General features: G+C 47.9%; 1 protein-coding gene and 1 long non-coding RNA gene across 5 annotated transcripts in view; both read left to right on the forward strand.

The window, feature by feature from the left end:
• Positions 1-19,035, forward strand: part of LOC116947361 (ras and Rab interactor 2-like) — a 23,922-nt gene continuing 4,887 nt past the window's right edge. The window contains exons 1-11 of one of the 4 annotated variants that reach the window (XM_032963000.2): positions 1-220; positions 2,246-2,381; positions 4,157-4,399; positions 7,285-7,373; positions 8,964-9,168; positions 10,859-10,973; positions 12,732-12,804; positions 13,135-13,226; positions 14,056-14,577; positions 15,586-15,903; positions 17,984-18,298. In XM_032963000.2, the coding sequence (XP_032818891.1) occupies positions 4,346-4,399; positions 7,285-7,373; positions 8,964-9,168; positions 10,859-10,973; positions 12,732-12,804; positions 13,135-13,226; positions 14,056-14,577; positions 15,586-15,903; positions 17,984-18,298 (1,783 nt within the window). In that variant the 5' untranslated portion in view covers positions 1-220; positions 2,246-2,381; positions 4,157-4,345. Of the gene's footprint in view, positions 221-1,768; positions 2,382-4,156; positions 4,400-4,806; positions 6,152-7,284; positions 7,374-8,963; positions 9,169-10,858; positions 10,974-12,731; positions 12,805-13,134; positions 13,227-14,055; positions 14,578-15,585; positions 15,904-17,983; positions 18,299-19,035 lie in introns of those variants that run through there. The other 3 variants (XM_076070457.1, XM_076070458.1, XM_076070459.1) reach the window with 3 other exon arrangements.
• LOC142929331 (uncharacterized) lies at positions 15,910-17,374 on the forward strand. The gene is made up of 2 exons (XR_012945606.1): positions 15,910-16,505; positions 16,561-17,374. It is a non-coding gene; the product is annotated as an uncharacterized LOC142929331 (long non-coding RNA).

Genomic DNA, 19,035 nt, shown 5'->3' on the forward strand with positions numbered 1-19,035 from the left:
TCTCCCAAATTACATTGCCCTTGGCAGGGCCCCGTTGAGGTCGTGGAGGTCCGACGGCCGCAGTGCGTCCGGATTCAGTTTGGTCGCCGGCGGTGGATTATGCACCCGTCCCGACTCAAGCGTTATGTACCATCTAGCCTGGAGGACCCACACTCACTCCAGGAGTGGCCGGTGGGTGATGCGTCCGTCGTGCCTGACCAGCCGGGTCTCTTTGACGGAGGTAAGGCCAGCAGAGACTCCTGCACGGGCGGCGGACGCCACGCGCGGATGCGGGCTGGCGGCGCATACCCGCTCGAGGGGGATGCGGCTCCGGTGATGGCCCTTGTGGCCGTTCATCAGGCCTGGCGCCAGCTCAGCGCTGTTGAGCAAAAGAGGCCTTCGGTCTCTCTCTCTTTTTTGTTTTATTGTTGTTGTTGTGCCTGAGGGGCCGTGCTGCCCTAAGGTTGAGGTTATTCTAGGAGTCGGTTTTGCCTTCAGGCCCAAGCATGTTCTCAGTTGTTCGGCCTTCGGTCTCGTTGTGGTTGCAGCCGTGTCGGCTGTTTTTTTTTTCCACGGGAGAGGGTAATGTAGAGGAGTAAAATAGGGAAGTGGCGTCATGTGTGCTGTCCGGTGCGATGACGTCACGGGACACGGCGTCATGCGCGTTGGGCGGCAAAATGACGGCACATCTCCTCTAGTATGAAAAGGGGACCCCGTGACGTAAGCGGGGTCGTTGCTGGAGTCAAGGCTCGGAGTAAGGTGGAACGGGGAGCCAGGGGCGAGGGAGTAGGGATAGGAAAGAGCACAGCGCCAGGGCTGGAGGTGGCTGCGCTTCTCGGTCGGCCGTGTTGGCTGAACCCACGGCCGGCGCAGAGGAGGCAGCACGGGGCAGCCGGCTGTGTCGGGAACCAGTGGGACCCAGCCCGGGACCCCTAACCCCTGGGCAGTTGTTACACCCTGGTGTGTCGCATTAACTTTAATAAACCCTTGGCGAAAGCCCTTAAACATCAGCTTCAGCTCCGAGTGCGTCCTGGGAACTCGTCTACACATTGATGGACCTGTAATAATGCTTGGTTCACTACACCAGTAGGGCTAGACGCACAATGGGTCAAAGGGCGCCGAGATAGCGAGATGTTATCTCGCTTGACTGATATACAGGAGGTCGTGGGTTTGATCCTGACCCTGACGCCTGCTCTATATTTGGAGTGTGCATGTTCTCCCTGTGGTCGCGTGGATTTTACTCCCGGGCCTCTGTTTTTTTCCCCTCTACATTTAGTAACGTGCGTTTAGAGTATTTGGCTGCTATAAATTAGCACATGATAAACCACTTCGTTGGGCTATCATTTGTGGCCAGGTCGCTTCCAAAAAAGAGCTACATAGCTCAGGGGGCCTTGCCTGGTAAAATAAAAATAGTTTAGTTTATTTTTTTTAACTCAACTGTGTTTATTGTAGCCGACCCACCCATGCACACAGTACTGACATCTTCACGGGGTGTTGAAGCACTCAGCTCTCTTCTTTGGTTCTTTTGGTAAAGTCACGTAGAATGAGAATAAAATAATAAATTGATAAAATAAAATAACACAATATTCTCACGACGTTTCGGCCACAACACAAGCGGCCTTCATCAGGTGAAGGGACGAGACTGTCTGGACTGTCTGGAGGACAGCGCTGTCCTCCAGACAGTCTCGTCCCTTCACCTGATGAAGGCCGCTTGTGTTGTGGCCGAAACGTCGTGAGAATATTATTGTGTTATTTTATCAATTTATTATTTTATTCTCATTCTACGTGACTTTCCCGAAAGACCCAAAGAAGATGAATCCTTGCAATCACGAAAGCTTTAAATCGACATTCACTCAGCTCTCCTTTCACTCTGCGTACTGCTCCTTAAATAATCCCTCTGTGTGTGCATCACAACACCGCTCACCGCACGTTTTGAACGCGTGTGGGTTTTCCCACTGATGTGTCCGCTGCCCTTTAACGCGCGCACGTCGACGGCATTACCTGCGCACCTCCAATTAGCACACTTGGCAATGTGCGATGCGAAATATGTGCAAACATGCGTACATAAGCGGCAGAGGAATCTGTGCCGGCCACAATAATATATTTTTTTTCTTTCTCAGCTGGACCACATGAGCACGCGCGATTGAATCAGTGTTGTCGTTTAGCACCATAGAAACACGCGGGGAAAACCCAGCACTTCCTGTAACGTGCCTCGGGCACCTGCAGGCTGCTATAAACGTGCACGACTTAAACCTTCTGTTCATAGCACCGAGGCAGCCAATCGGGCATCCATCGCAACCGTCCACCCAACCGAGAACAACACCATGACGTACAATTGAAGTGTCTGCTATTGCTGATCATCTGGACCGTGGCTGCTGTGAGCGACTTGCAAAAAAAAACTGGTAAGTGTTCAATGTAGTAACTTTACAGTCCATGACAATACTGCATAGTCATTTACCACAAAGATAATTTACAAATTGACGTTATTATATTCAGCTTGTTTTACTTAAAGGGGTATATTAACCCATTTGCAGCCTGTGGCATTTTTACAGGACTATAATTTTCTTTTGTAGCACGTATCCTGCACATTTACGTGCTCGGAATGTATATAAGAAACACATTCACTTAAAATTTAATAACGAAACTGGGTTTAGTTTGTTGTCCTTCCCCCGCACCTCCACTGAGCATGGTCAGCTAAGTACATATTCAGCGTACACACACAGTGTTGTAAAGACAAAGTAAAGGTGAAAACATCCCCACACATTTGAGGTGGTGGTTGTAATAAGAAAGTAATTTATTCATTATTATCATGTGAATATGAGATGTATTATTTATTGTCAGTTAAAAATGCATTGAGGCCACACGTTTCTCATTCAACTGAGACATTTTGCAAAATGATAAAATATTACGGAATGCTAGAATTGTACTTTTTTTTTACCGATTATCTGCTTACAAACCGTTAAAGAAAGTAATGGAGTAGTTTGAATGTAACAACACGCGTCGCTAAATGGGCATGGATATAGATGCCAAGGAATGGAACACATCCGAGAAGACTTCCACTGGGCCGGTGGAGCGATTGGTGCAGGTTCATGATAGATTCATTACATCGCAGGATTGTTAGACACGGAGACAGCCTTTATCCAGCAGTGGATTGATCATGGCTGACAATGAGGAGGAAGATGATGATGATGATGATTCATAATCGATCAGATCGCGTAAGTGTAATGTGTGTCGCGATCTTACCCAAAAATAAATTATGAACCACAATGTTTATAGCGAAAGCCGAAGACATGATACGCAGCAACTGTGAAACATTACAATCTAAAACAAATAAAAGTCAACCAATAAAATATTTGCAATTGGCACATAGTGTACAATTACAATTGCATTTAGAAATGGAACGTTTAGAGGCTGTGTTTCTTTTTATTTACAATGTTGTGGGTGACAGGAGTGCGGAAATAGTGGCCAGTGGCTAGCGGCTCCGTGGTGGTAAAGGGAAGTCGATTTATTTTTGTCATGGACCACGCTTTGTAAGTGGGAAGCTATTTGTGGTCCACTTTCATGTCAAGCGATGTAAGTTGAAACCTCTTTGGTAGAAACAGAACAAAAATATCCTCGTGACGGTATATTACTGCACTGTATTAATTCGGGGGAAATATCTTTGGTACGTATGATGATCAAAAAGGACTGTAAACAAGGACATATCGCAGTTGTCTCGCTGCTAAATAACAACAGGATTTCTGCATAAGTCTGGCTGCCGCCTGATGAAGCTCGTCGTGTTATTGGCGAAACGTCGGGCTCAGATTGTAAATGTTGTGGATTTGCTCTCCAACACACCGGTGTGCCGGTGTGCTGCACTAGTAACGATTTGGCATGCTCTGTTTACGTGACAAACCTTACTAATTGGCTGTGTCGGGTGGTGGCGGGTTTAACGACACATCTATATGTTTACGCGATCTAACTTAAAACATTTTTTTTATGGATGCTATTGGTCACGAAAGCCTCCTACGTGTTAAAGTGAACTTTGTTTACCTTCGCCAATGAATGCTAATATCATGCATGGATGGTGCCGCACTTCATCACGTAATAAATAAGCAGTGGATGAGGTGATGCTTCACCAACGATGTTTTTCAAGGCACTCGCTGCTCCCCTCGCGCTAACAACTCACCTGCCGCAGGTGAGGGCGTGGCCTGAAGACGCGAGCAAAGAACACCGCTCACCTGGGCCACCGAAGGGGTCACAGCACTCGGCAGACTCAAGCGGGGCATCTGCTGCTGCTGTTGTTGTTGCTGCTGCAGCGATAGCGGCAGCTGCAGCTGCAGCTGCTGCCGCTATTGCTGTTGTTGCTGCTGCTGGGAGCGCAAAGATGACGCAGCGTCCGCGGACTCCGGCTGAAATCCTCTCCAAGCGTTCTCTCGTGGTGAGCCCCGCACCTCGTCCACCGCCTCCAGCTTCGCCAGCGCAGCCCCCTGGGCTATGCCAGCGCACCGTTGAGCATGATGTTCGACGTTCCGCACTGCGTGCTGCGAGCTCTATAGCTCATCGGATTCCCTCGTATAAATACGGATTCTGCTCCTGTTTGATGGCATCAGCAAGCTGATGTGATTTTTCAAATAATAACAAGTAGAGTATATACAGCCCCGTGCTGATCTTCCACTGGATTAAGGTGTCCTTGTGTTGTACTCATCATTGGTCTTGTGGATCGTTTGACCACAACCCTGGTCAGGTAAGGGTTTGTGAACTGGGGGGCAGAGGGGGGCAGGGGGGAGGGGGGCAAAGACCGATTCAGATTTCACCGCCCCGCCGCTGCTGTTAGCCTTGGCTGGATATGACACTCACGTGGCCGGGTTCATCGTGCAGTGTGACACCTTTCCCCCACGGTCTTTGGTACTCGTAAGAGGTTTCGTGCCTGGGACGTTGTGCTCGCTGCGGAGTGCGTTCCATACGGAGGGAATATTTAACTCGACTGTGCCGCGTGACACAAACTCGATGGATTTTGCTGCGTTGTCCGGAGGCATTAGCACACCTGTCAACAAGCCCTTATCAGCGGCTACCTTATTACAGACAAATTCAGACCTCATTGGTCACCCCGTGCCCATTATAAATCTCAACGTTCATCCTACAAAGTCCCATCACAAGGGAGAAACACAGACAAAAATAATGTGTTTGCCCGCATTGCAATGGCTGTACGTCATCTGGACCTGAAAGCTCAGTTTCCCTGCACAAAAAACACGGGGTAAACCGTGTGGGTTAACAGGTTTGCATTAGTAGTCGTTATTAGAACCGACAAACGATTCCAGTACGCGGTGCTACTTGTTACCTCAATAGGAATGCAAACAAATTGGGGTTCTATTTTAATAACAAGAATATGATAACTTAGACAAATATTGCAACTCCCACACTTTAAATGCTTTCCTTTATCATTCTCTCATCTAAAATTTGGTATCACTAGCTGACTTCAATGCAGACTTAATAGTTATCATCAGTCATGGTTAATCCACTGCTGGATGGAGGCCTACCCAAGCGAGCCTATGGTGTAACAATCCTCCTCTATGTATGTTGAACTTCTTTCGCACCGTACGTAGCCAACCGTCCTCATCGGAGGTGCACCTGCACACGGGTTCATCGCGACTAGAGCGCGTTCCCTCCTTTGGCTGCAACTCCAGCATTAGCCTCGACCACACGACAGAGAAGTGTTTCCCTCAATCCCACTCTATGTTCATTATCAATGCACCCTGTGAGCCAGCGTTACACCCTCTGAGCCAGGCATTCTTTCGTGCCCTGCCGCATACCCAAGACGAAGCAGAAAAGCATTCTGACATTCACGTTTGACCACATTCCAATCAGCTTCACCTTGACTGGGGAAATACTCCTTCCCATCGCGTCGGCCATAAATTATGCCCACCACCACCTCCACTAAAAAAAACATATAACTAAAAATCTAAATTTTCATGAATTGTAACAACTTTTTATCACAATAAGTCGGCTTCCACGATTGTGCTGAGCAGCCGCCACCTGCGGGCTTTGTCGGGTTGTCGCCCCGCGTTGTTCGGAACGATGGCCGACGTTTCGCCGCACGTGCCGAGTGAGAGCTTCTCCGGGCGTGATCTAGATTCCAGTTCGAGAAGTGGAAGGTTCATTAGTCACAAACTTGCGTGTCGTGGGGCATCAGGTACTGTATATTTACTCGAGTTCAGTTCGGCAGAGACCGGCGTATTCTACGAAGTGCACGGTTCATGAGCAGCAAACGGGCTTGGCAATATGTGAAAAGCACATGCTCTCCGTTGAACGAGTTTCAAATGAACGTACTGCTTATTTACTCGAGTTTAAATCTTGACTTAAAGCTTTTGTGACTGCAGGAATTCATATTCTTTGGGTATTTCGTTAAAGTCACGTAGATAGGTTCTTTGAACCTATCTACGTGACTTTCGTCGAGTTTAATTGCGTCACTTTGTGTGGGAGAGCGACGGTGCCGTTTGTAATTCAGGTTGCAACAAGTACACTCAGAACATCGTTTTTTGTATTCCTTATCTGTTTTTGTATTGTATCTGATTGACCCCTCCCCAGCTGGACATCTGTGAAAAAGAGCTTCATAGCTCATCGGATTCCTCCAGTCTAAATAATGAGTCTGATTCTTATTATAAACTGTCTTTCCAATATGTCTTTGATCACTGGGTACATTCCACCAGTCACACACTCAATTCCTGTGAGCAAGTCGGCCAGAATACGCCAGATTGCTTCACATCTCAGACGCTAACCAGGCTTGGGCTTGGATAGGGCTTGGATAGGGCTTGGATGGACGACTACCATGCATAATGGGTGATATAGGCGACGATGTTACATTGTGATTCATGCGACACAATCCATTGTTGTACTGTACTCTACAATCTAATTGTCCTCCATCTATGCTCCCCGCCTTCACAAACCCTCACCGACCAGTTTGGTAAACTATGGCCATGGCCTTCACGGTGTGGGCAGGCCCTCATTCAGCAGTGGATTGACCAAGGGGCTGTACACATATATGACACACCGTACATGCTCTCGTTCATTCCAAGCGTTCATGTTTAAACAAGGAATGTACTCAGATTCAGAATCTTTATTTAGAGCGGAGGAATTCGATGAGGCTCACATTGAATGGCCGTGGGCACATTGTCTCTGAACAAAGAGGCGAGCTATTTATTTATTTTGGCATGAAAAGTAATTCTACCAGGTATCTGTAATTGTGGAAAATGTGTGTATATATATGCAAAATGAACTGGGCTGAATGCGATGGCATCGTTAACGTATTTCTCTCGCTTTTTACAGTTGATGAGGACGATTTCAAAGGAGCTGCGCTACATAAGGCAAGAAATTGCTGAAGTTGCTGAGGGGCAACACGATTGTGAGACCGTGAAGTAAGAAGCGGGCTATCACCCACGTGATCACGATGGCATTAGACAATAAATGACCATAAACCTGCTGACCCAGCAACGCCATCGCTGCGTTGTTGAGTTATTTTGGCCAAGCCCCACGAGTGAATCACTCCTTTACCCCGCCCACCACACTCGACATTTGATACAGAACGCCTGTTAGCCGTCTACATTTTGCGACGTCAAAACTGGGGGTGCCGTGATATACAATCTTTCGCGACATGATGCTATATATTTTTTTAAAGATATGACGATTTTTGCGATGTCATTTTCCCAAAACTCTGCAGTGTAATCGTATTTCAGAATGTTATTGCGTCGTTTTTGTGCTTTGGTGTTAAGTTTAGCACAAGTAAAGAGTACTTCAAGGTTATTTGACTGCGTTTCAGTCATCACAGGCCTGCAATAAGTTTTCTAATCATTGCAGCGTTATCGTCTGTAATACGTATAGCGAGCATACTGTCAGCTACGCTAGATAGAATGACATCTTTAAATGAATTGCACAAATGATGAGTCTCTCTCTACCTGCCATTGCATCAATTATTCCGTAAAACATTTTGGAAAGCACTCATTTGATGGGCATTAGCGACATTTCTTTAGAAATGTGATTATGTGTACTTTTGTTATTTCACAATACATATTTTGTCAGGCAGCGTGATGTGAATGAACAGACAATGAGCAACACGAAACGCAGGAGGCATAGTATTTCACAAACAAAACGATTAATGCGATTATCGCAAACCTTACATCGTTTGACGTATCGTAGTCTCACCAAATTGTGACAACCCAAATCAAAACAAATGCAGACATGCAAGCACGCGTAAACTTAAATGAACAATTTCCAATCGCATAAATGCATTCCTTTTCTCTAGAGGAAACGAAAGAAATAGAACAAAGTTGAAAACCACACGTATACGAAAAGATGATGATAATGATGATGATAATAATAATGATTACAAATCAATCATAGCGGTGAGGTACACGTTTTTGTCAATGTGCAGCAAGTGTAAGGTAAAGAGTAATAATGGAATAAAGAAAATGGAATGTAGTCAAGAAAATGGAATGGAGCCAAGGGAATACACGTGCATGGGGGTACTGAAGCGGAGATGGAATGATGATATTAGTGGCACATCCGTGGCTGTAATTTAATACAGCTGCTTAGAACCGAATGGCACCAGCCTTATAACAGCCTTCATATAGCAAGCCCCCTCATAACAGCATTCATATACCGTGCACGTGTCAAACAACGCCTGCTGTGCCGGTGATGGGAGTTTGACCATACTTCACCACGCTGGTCAATGCAGGTTTGGTGAAAGTGGCGAGCATAGACGTGGGGGGCATAGAAGCACAGTACAAAAATGACTTTTGCCACACTGCTCTCTGCTGACCATCACATAGCTCACCAGCCACCCATGACGACCCAAGCACCATCCAGCCTCAAAATCCCGAGCGATTTTGGGCCACAGCCAGGGCACCGAAAATTGCCAATTGTGGCGAATTGTGACCATGGCGAGCCACGGCGAGGGCGCGTCGAGCGACGTTGGGGCGGTATCGTGATGCCGCTGTCTCCCCGTGCAGCGACGCACAGAGCGACGTGGACGAAGCGGAAGGTGGCCAGCGGGAGGCGGGCGGAGTGCGCTGCAGTGTCGCAGCACCGCAGCACGTCCTCGCGCTGCCCAGCGTCAGCGTCCTCGATCGCCTCAGCCTCACCTGCTCCGTCTGGCTCCTGCTCGGGGTGGACGAGGCGGCGGTCCTGCACACGCTGCAGGGCGAAAAGCCAGGGGTGAGAGAGGGCCCATTGTATCATTCAGCCGCGGGGAATCCGATGAGCCGTGAAGTCCCTTTTTCTCGCGGGCTTCCTTGTAGGGGCACGGGGTCAGAACGTCGTGACAATAAACGGTACACAAAACACTACAGGGGTGCAAAGTATAGGGAAGGTAAGCAAATCACAAAAAAAATAAACTACTGTCAATTATTTTTATTCTCCCAGGTAAAGGCCATTTGGCTATTAGCTTCAATCAATACACTGCTGGATGAAGGCCTCCCCAAGCAATCGCCATCTCTAACGGGCCTTATTCGGATTTGGTTTCTTCACGTCTCCTCTGTTCTGTGCCTATTCTCTAATGCCATCCATCCACCCCCTGTCCTGTTTTTCCTGTTCCACCGTTGTCCATCGCTCTCAGCCTTGGTGTCCCTCTGCTGCTTCTTCTTCCATAACCCCTTTCATTACATCTTTTTGTTTTTCTCTCTTCTCAACACGTGCTCAGACCATCGCAGTCTCGCACCCTCTCAAGAAGATATCCTTATCTCCTTATTCTTAGTATTGCGAGGTCAAGCCTCCATTCATGGAGGGGCTCGGTCTTTTCCCAGTGCAACTCCAAGACGATGGAATGCGTTGCCTCGAGATAATAAGACAATCAGAATCTTAAGTGCTATTTAAACCTGCCCCTGAAAACTCACCTCTATAAATGGTATTTCCCCCATAGTTTGAGTCGTTTACACTACTGCCTCGCCCTTAGTTCCCTGCTTTCCATACACGGCGTCCATTGGGATCCTTGGCTGAAATGCACCTTGCAAATGTAAATTATTATGATTATATTTTACATTCGTGAGAATATTGGCAACGTGCCCCGATGAGGCTCAACCTTTTCCATTATTCCTTCCTTTTGAGATATTCCCAACATCTATAGCTTTAACATGACAATCCCACGGAGAGCTCCTGCACGCGAGCGATTTCGACGCTCTATCTCCACGGCGGTCATCCTCTCGACCGCGTTCTCTCCCTTGGCTTGCCTCTCTATCCTCTCTATCGTTAGCCATTAAATCTTCTCCAGCTGACGGGGGCCAACAAACTCTCCTAACTTTTTCCCGTCAAAGAGGCCAGACACCACTTTCTGCCGACACGTTCGATAGTGGAGGTGAAACGTCACATCGATGAATGGATGTCGACGACGAGGCTCATGGCACATGGCTCGAATTCTCGAGTGGAAGAATCAACGCATTCACATTGCACGTTATGGACTGATGCCATCGCTATGCTATTGCCTCATGAACAGAGTATGGGGGTAAAGTGTGTAGGGGGGATGGAGGAATACATTCTTACACGTCTGTGAAATAGATCTAAAATCTTCAATCTAGTCCTGCCAATAAATATATTTGCTGAAACACAGCCAGTCAACCCTGCAGTAGTCACATTTTCTAAGACATTATATATATAAATTGGCTTTACTCATACATTTGGCATCAAAGAAAACACATTGTAGAGCCACCACTCCCACACGTTTTGCCACTCGGCTTAATTTAGCCTGGGGATTTCCCCCGCCCACAGTAAGCCGACCCCCCTGGCCTGCTGTCGTCAACCTCCAGGCACGAATGCCCTCATCGTGGGCTTTGAAGGAGGGCTACTGCGGGAGGGATTAATGCAATGCAACCCGATGACTCCTTACATTTATTCAATTCCACTCTCTGGGCAGACGTTCATCGTGCGGCGCTCAAAGAAGACCCAGCAGAAAGTGATCAGCGTGCGCTGGACAAAGGGGGAAGGCTGCCTCTTTGTGCGCAATTACCCCATTCTCGAGACACAGTCAGGTATGCGACGACTCAAGTGAACACCGGAACGGTTACGTCAGAACGGTATGCTATCGTAAAGGGGCTAATGGAAAAAAATGCGGCCCTGCAATTGCTTACCACTGGCAGAAGGGCCTCCACTGAAGGGGGCTCTAGAGAGGGTAGTTTGGCCTATTGTGGTGTGCCCATTTGTACTGCCGGGTGAATGGAGGCAGGCATTTAAGAAACGCGTTTCATTGATTTCAACTGTCGTGCCAGGAGACTGAACGGGTGACCTCTGCATTGCAAGAGGTCAACCGTTAAGTTATTTTGGCACCGCGGTGGTGAGATGTTAACCAACTCACCTGGTATACAGAAGGTCGTGAGCCCGATCCCGACCCCGAAGCCGGTATATTTGGAGTTTGCGTGTTCTCCTCGTGGTCGCATGGCGTTTTTTCCGGGTCTTCTGGTTTTCCCCCCCACATTGAGAAACATGCGTTTAGATTATTTGGCTGCTATAAATGTCCACATAAGCCGCTTCGTTGGGCTATCAATTGTGATGGCGAGGTCGCTTCTGAACAAGAGCTATATAGCTCAGTGGGCCTTACTTAGTAAAAGAAAAATAGTTTATACTCTTTGCTTTTTTCGGTAAAGTCACGTAGATAAAACAAAATCAAAATAAAAGAAAAAAACTAAATCAAATCACGACGTTTCGGAGGCGACACAAGCTTCCGTCTTCAGGTGGAACAGTCACAGCAAGATAGCTGCATAAAAAAATAGTTTAGTTTTAGCAAGTTCAGTTCGCTAACCATTAGACCATGGTAGCATCCCCTACGTTCTAGTATTTGCAGAAAAAATACTGAAATATTTACAACATAGGGTCATTCTTTCTAGATATATACATATCAAATCATTGTGTATGCAAATTTTGTTCCACTGCATGCATATTTTGTGCTACGGGTTTTCAGCCTCTGGAAAACTTTTGCCTGTCCAAGGACGGGTGTATTGCAGTAAATCTGAAACTTTCAAGCGAACAGCAGACCGTGACGTGATATTCATTGCATCAATGCGCGTGCAATTTGTAAGGGCGCGGTGACACAGACTGATTTCATGTAAAGGTTATAATCCCTTGTTCATCACGACGTCCTTTTTACTTCGATGTCTCAATAACGTTACGGAGATCACGTGACGTGATGAGGGTTCTGCCTTTGTAGTGAGGGTTGTAAGTTGACGCCGAGGAGGGGGGAGGAGGCGCCCCCCCCTACACCCATGTCGAGTGACGTCACCCTTTCATGATTATTAATGAGGGGGGAGCAATTGGAGGACGTCACCTCGTCATGATTATTAATGAGGGGGGCTGTTCGATCTGGCGTGCCGTTACCTGCGCATGATTATTAATAAGGGGGGGGGGGGGTCCGTGGATTTTAAGAATAAAAAAAACAGCACATGACAGACTTTGACAATATGGTGATTTTTTTTTTAATTCCACAAATGGGCAGGTGCGTAAAGTCATGTTTCCACGTATCACATACAGGCCATCAATTTGGCGGGACGCTGTCACTCCTTGCCCAACCTCCGTTGCGCAGTTCCACGGATGTTTTTGTCGGCATTCATGATACAAGCTCGCCCATGACCTCTCAGTATTGTCTTCAGTCAAAATTGTATCAGTCACACAAAGAGGCCGTAAGCACAAACGGACCTTGGACCGGCCCACATGTTTAGCTGTTGAACCACATTCTTCTGCGCAACAGCAATAAAAAAGGAACATTATTTCTTAACGTCTTCATTTACCCCGTGCAGGTTTTGCCCTGGATGGGTCCAAGCTTACCTTTCCAGATTTGTGCAAACTCGTCGCCTTCTACACCGCCAGCCGGTGAGTCCCACACAGGAGGAGGGCGGTGGGGGGGGGGGGGGCGGTGTTAAGGGAGAGAAGGAGCAGCTGTGTTGCTCACAGCTTGGAAAACTTTTCTGAAATTGCCACGACATCAAAATGCCGTGTCCAGTAGCGTAGCGAGAGTGGGGGGCAGGCAGGGGGTGCCTTGCCCCCCCCCCCCCATGTTGGCCAAAGCTACGAGTTGGGGCCCCGTTGACATCCACCATGAGATATGTTTTCAACAACAGTGTAAAATAACAACAAACGTTTTATTATACTTGACGACTGTTTCAATTTTAACTAGTGTTGGTTTCCCTGCTTCCTCCACAGAGACATCCTGGACTTTACACTCATTCTGCCTCCAGTGATCCAGGCAGCCTCCACGCAACAGCAGCTGGAGTCCATCGCCAAGATGGGAATTGGTACGACGACTCGCTGCGCAGCTTAACTTCAAAACGGACGGATCTATCCGCTTCACACGCCCTCATTAGAGATTGTCCACCTATGTTCAGGCCTGCGTCGCCTTATTATTATAGTAATAATAACAACAACAAAGTAAAGTGTAGCCCTATACCAATCCATTAAACTAAAGTATGTTTTTTTTTCTTGGTTCTTTCGGTAAAGTCACGTGACTTTACCGAAAGAACCAAGAATATGAATCACTGCAGTCACGAAAGCTTTAAATCAAAATTTATGTTTTTTTATTTTACCAGGTAAGGCCTATTCAGCTATATAGCTCTTTTTTCAGGAGCGACTGGGCCACAAATGATAGCTCAACGAATTGGCTTATCATGTTGACATTTATAGCAGCCAAACACTCATGTTACTAAATATGGAGGGAAAAAACCGGCGGACCCAGAGAAAAAAACCCCACACGAACCACAGGGAGAACATGCAAACTTCAAATATACAGGTGTTAGGGTCGAGATCGAGCCCACGACCTCTCGTAGAGCAGGTGATGTAGCTAACATCTCGCCACCGTGGCGCACATTGCTGGATGAAGGCTTCCGCACACCATGTCAGTGATGGGAGTTGTCAGAGCAACCTTCACCACGCTGCTCAGTGGGGGTTGGTGAAGAGGGCACCCCAGATCTGGTTAACAAATAATTAGCTTTAGCCAGGAATCTAACTGTGGTCATAAGTTTTATAGCATAGTGCGAGAACCACTTCACCACTGATGCCCCCACCCATATAATTGCTTCCATGAATGACTCTATTTGTGAAATAATCATTAAATAATCTCTTGCGCAGAGTTCTGGTGCTCATCGCTGCACAAGGGCCATCAGAGATACTCAAACAGCTCGGACGACAGCGTGTACGTGAAGCTGGATCCAGCAGGGCAGCTCAAGAACGAGCGCGTGGGGGAAAATGAAGACAGCGGGCTGTGCTTCGTCGACCCGCTGTTCATTCACGAACAACCGGCTTGCTTAGTGGATGGCAAGGCGCAGCTTCCTAGCACACCTGCACCCGCGGGCCCGAAGGAGGTCCCAGTCGATCGGCCGCATCCCGAGGCGAGCGACTTGCTCCTGCCCGACCCTATCCAACGGCCGCGTTCAAAGCCCCTGAGCGAGATCAACCCCCGGCGCGCCGTGTTGAGGCGAACGTCTTCAGGCGTCAGCAGCAGCAGCAGTGGCTCCAACGCAATGAGCGTCAGCAGCGGCTCGCCGGGCGATCACCGCCTGTCCACCTCGTCGTCCGAGCTGGAGTCGGACTTGGAGTCTGCCCACTCGACGTCCCCGTGGAACAACCAGTCTGGCTTCAACAGCGCACGAGGTAGAACAATTTTTACCGCGCGGATTTGCGCGCTTGCGTTGCTGCAAGGCTCTCGCGATGCGTTTTTCGGGTCGTAACCACGCCGAGGCCGTTCAGCATGATGTCCGACGTTTTTGCTCCACGTGCCGGAGGTGGGGGGGGGGGGGCTTCTTCAGTTGAGTTCATAAGCCACTAGAGCGTGGAACAAAACCGTCGAGCATCGTGCTATACAACACGCGGTCCAAGCCATAAACACACGTTGGAGAGGGAGAACACTTTCCCCTTGTTTGGTATGCATTTGTGCTTGGTGTCAAGACCGCTGACGTCAAGTGGTGTTGAGATTAATTATGTAATTCTCTTTTGTGTTGTAAAATCAACGATTCGTGGCTTGACATCGATTGTGACTTGTGAGCTATAAAAGTTCGCTTGATGGTCCTGTGGGAAACCACCTAACTTGCAGCTGGAGGGAAATAAGTTCAAATCCTGGCCTAGGGCTGTCAACTAAACACATCATATATACAGGGTTGATAAATTAGTACCATCTTGTCGAAATTCAATGGTCACTGTTGTATGGTAGACTGGTCCTGGCCACAGGAATGTGCAATTTCCACTACCGACTCGCTTGTGTATCTGGGACACTGAGATTTTTCGACCGCCTGCATAAGCCGAGTGGCAGCCAGAGGAAGGAACGTGCCCTAGAGTGATGCTCACCATTTCTCACGGTGGGACCATGAGGAATGGTGCTGGCTCGGGGGTTAGGCCTCGATTCAGCAGTCAATTGACCATGGCTAATGGCGATGATGATAAGCACAGCTCGGCACGGTGTCCGACGCGAAACGTCGGACACCGTGCCGAGCAATTCGCGGTGCAGCCCCGAAAACACAGGAGAGCCTCACGGCAGCGAAACCGCGACGAGCCAACGCAACGAAGTTGCGCCTCAATGTGAACCATGCGTTTGCCTGCGTTGGACAGCTACGACGAGAACGATGATGCTGATGACGGCGTATCAACTGTGCTGTTATTTCACAGGAATGCGGCTCAGGGGGTTGTTGCCAGGCTTTCGCAACGCCCTCGGCGTCATCAGCAACACCCTGCAGATGCCCGAGCGGCGCGTGATACGCCGCATAAAGGAGCTGGCGTCCTCCCGCAATGCCTACTTCGGGTGCCTGGTCCAGGACTACGTGAACCTTGTGAGGAACGGCTTCGCGGACCCCACGCAGGCCTGCGGCGACGGCAAGGAGCTGCTGAGATCCGTGCGGCAGACCATGACGCAGTTCAAGTTCTACCTGATCCAGTGCAACGAGATAGAGCCGCCACTCGAGGCGATGATCTCCGAGCACCGCATAGGTAACGATCACCTCCTTGCCCGACAGCCTTGCCCGACAGCCTTGCCCGACAGCCTTGCCCATACGAGAATAGCGCAAATGTCAAATGTGCTGGCGACCTGATTTGACGATCGCATTTGTTTTGTTCTCATGCGTAAAAACCTCACAATACCGATCACGTGGGACGTCCTACGTGTGAATCCTTTGCCCTGAGTCGCGAATTTTGACGCAACTGACAAGAAGAAAAATCCGGGAATGGTAATGTCCCGGGAAGACTTATAGATTTCCCAAGACGGCAGATGCCTCAAAAAGAGACAGAGAGCAACCCTAGTTCACGTTAATGGCCATCGGCATTATACTTTTGTAGCATCACACCTCGGCATAGTTTGATAGATAGGACGAGTAGCTGTATCGTAACATCTAATGTAATTTCGATTTAAAGCTTTCGTGACTGCAGGGATTCATATTCGTGGTTCTTTCGGTAAAGTCACGTAGAAGGGAAATAATTGCTTGTGTTGCAATCGAAACGTCGTGAGAATTTTATTGTTTTATTTGTAGTATTTTATTATTTCCCTTCTACGTGACTTTACCGAAAGAACCAAGCATATCTAACGTAATATTCAGGTAAAAGTGCAGCCGTGAAACGTCTTCCTCATGCCACTGCTAATGTAATATTCAGGTAAAAGTGCAGCCGTGAAACGTCTTGCTCATGCCACTGCTGGCCGAAGGGCCTCCACGAGAGGAACCTCTTGCGAGCCCCTTCTAGAGGGTATTTGGCCTACTCTTAATGTTGCACACTTGGGTAGGCCTTCACACAGCAGTGTATAGATCATGGCTGATGACGTCGCGTGACATACACAGCCATGGTGGAGCTCGGTTAGTAAAGCAGCAGAGCCCATGTCATCGATGTGCACAATTGAGTCCATCATTATCATTCCGAGGAAGGAATAATGAATACTACGCCGTGATAATTAATCATAGCTATTGACAATGATATGGATAATCCCCACCACAGGAACATGGAATTTCAAAATAGCCAATGGAGATCATGGATAGAAAAAAAATAACCACGGTTCATGAGCACAGGTTGAAAGACCCAAAACACCATGCGGCCAGCAACAAACAGTGCCCTTGAAGGTGCAATAGATAACGAGTCAATACGTTTCTTGAGGTGAAAAACGTTACATGAACGAGAATAGCGTTCCGTTGTGGAGGTCCCAGAAAAGAGTATTCCAGAACATTTTATTTCAGCTCAAGCAACAGTTGGCCATTCTATTCACAGTGGCACAAAGCCACCGTGGTGCGAACTCGGTGACTCAACGTTTCAGCGGCAAGGGAAACAAAAATGTCGAGTCATCGTGTTTACACTTTACCTGTTCTACTTTAAAATTGTTGTAAGTGAAATACTATAATAAACTATGTTCAGTTTGCGCATTTTACACGAACAGTTCATTTGTACGTGCACAATAACATGAAGGGGTTAAATAAATATAGAGAGAAACGTTGAACTAAAATCTTTGTGAACAGGAAGCTTTACGCAAGACTCCCTTACATGGCATGTGTCCAATACACCTGTGACAAAGTGCACTGATAGAAATGCACGGCAAACACCTCACAACACAATAAAGTAAACTTACAGCCAATGGAAAAGTGTACATTTCCACTCAGTTTCTTACATGTAAAATAATATTGACTCCATTGCTGCTGCTGATAGGGGAATAAATAGTAAAGTTTATTTTAATTTGCTTAATCTGAAGTTTGATTTAAAGCTTTCGTGACTGCAGTAATTCATATTCTTAGCTCTTTCGGTAAAGTCACGTTGAAGAGAAACAATAAAATAATAAAAAATATATAAAACAATAAAAATTCTCACGTTTCGACCATAACACAAACGGGCATCATCGTTTGCGTTATGGTCGAAACGTCGTGAGAATTTTTATTGTTTTATATATATTTTATTATTTTATTGCTTAATCTGGTGGGAGCTCAAGAAACCGGGATAGTCTCATTCCCAAGAGTGAATGAAGACGACAAATACCCGTACGATTCTTACATATCGAGGGGGGGGGGGTGCATGCGTCTGCATCTCGTGTCTTCACCAGACGACGTAGTGGAGAAGGCTCTGTACAAGTGCGTCCTGAAGCCGCTGAAGCCCACGCTGGAGCAGGCTCTGATGTCTACGCACAACAAGCAGGGCCTTGTGAAGCGCCTCCAGAGCAACTGCTTCTGGGGACGCTCGCAGCTGCCCACGGAGCTGGGCGTCTCGCCGAGTGTGAACACTCCCGACTCGGCAACTCAAGAGAGGATCAGGGCGAAGCTGAGCGATTTGGCAGCCTCCTACTCGCCCATGGTCAAGGTGGACTCCCTGCTCAAGGTCTGCAAGATGGTCTACAATGCGATGGGGTCTTCCGGCGAAGGTACGACGAGGTGGCAGCCTCCGGATACCATTGGAGTGCCAGGCTCCCTAGAGTTTTAGAATGGAGTCGTTCGTTGGCTCGTTTCTCAATCCGCTTGTCCTGGCGATGGTCACGGCGGTAGCAGCATGTTGAGTAGAGGCACGGTCCAGACCTCCCTTTCGCTGGCGACAGACTCTAGCTCTTCCTGGGGAATTCCCAGGCGTTCCCAGGCCAGCCGAACGACATGGTCCCGCCAGCGTGGTCCTGGGCCGGCCACGGGGTCTTCGCCCAGTGGGACGAGCTGCCCGGGAGAGTTCCAGGGGGGGGTCTACCGGGGGGGGGATCCTTACCAGGTGCCCGAACCACCTCAACTGGCAGTCCACGTTTCTCAAAATGAACATAGGGGCACGTCGTGTCTAGTTGTGCCGCGTGTTGATGTTCGACGACCCAGAAACACGTGGGAGAGGCGGAACTGTGAACATGGAAGCAGCAGTAACAGAGGGCATAATGAGAACATTCATATAGCGCAGTTCATGGATTATATGTACATTGCATAAAAACTACCGATGTACAGGTGTAAGTTAATTCCAACGCTGCCTTAGTCAGGAAGCAAAACAAAGCATACTTTTTACGTCGCTGTAAAAGTTTGTAAATAGTTAAAACTTAGTATTTATTTATTTTGGCTCAAGCATAGCAGTTTACTATCACGTTTCAACATTTTTTTTATTGGCACTTCGTAAAATACCTACAGTTGAGGA

The sequence above is a fragment of the Petromyzon marinus genome, chromosome 29 (assembly GCF_048934315.1).
Source record: "Petromyzon marinus isolate PM22_M1 ecotype Great Lakes invasive population chromosome 29, UKy_Petmar_22M1.pri1.0, whole genome shotgun sequence".
Lineage (NCBI taxonomy): Eukaryota > Metazoa > Chordata > Hyperoartia > Petromyzontiformes > Petromyzontidae > Petromyzon > Petromyzon marinus.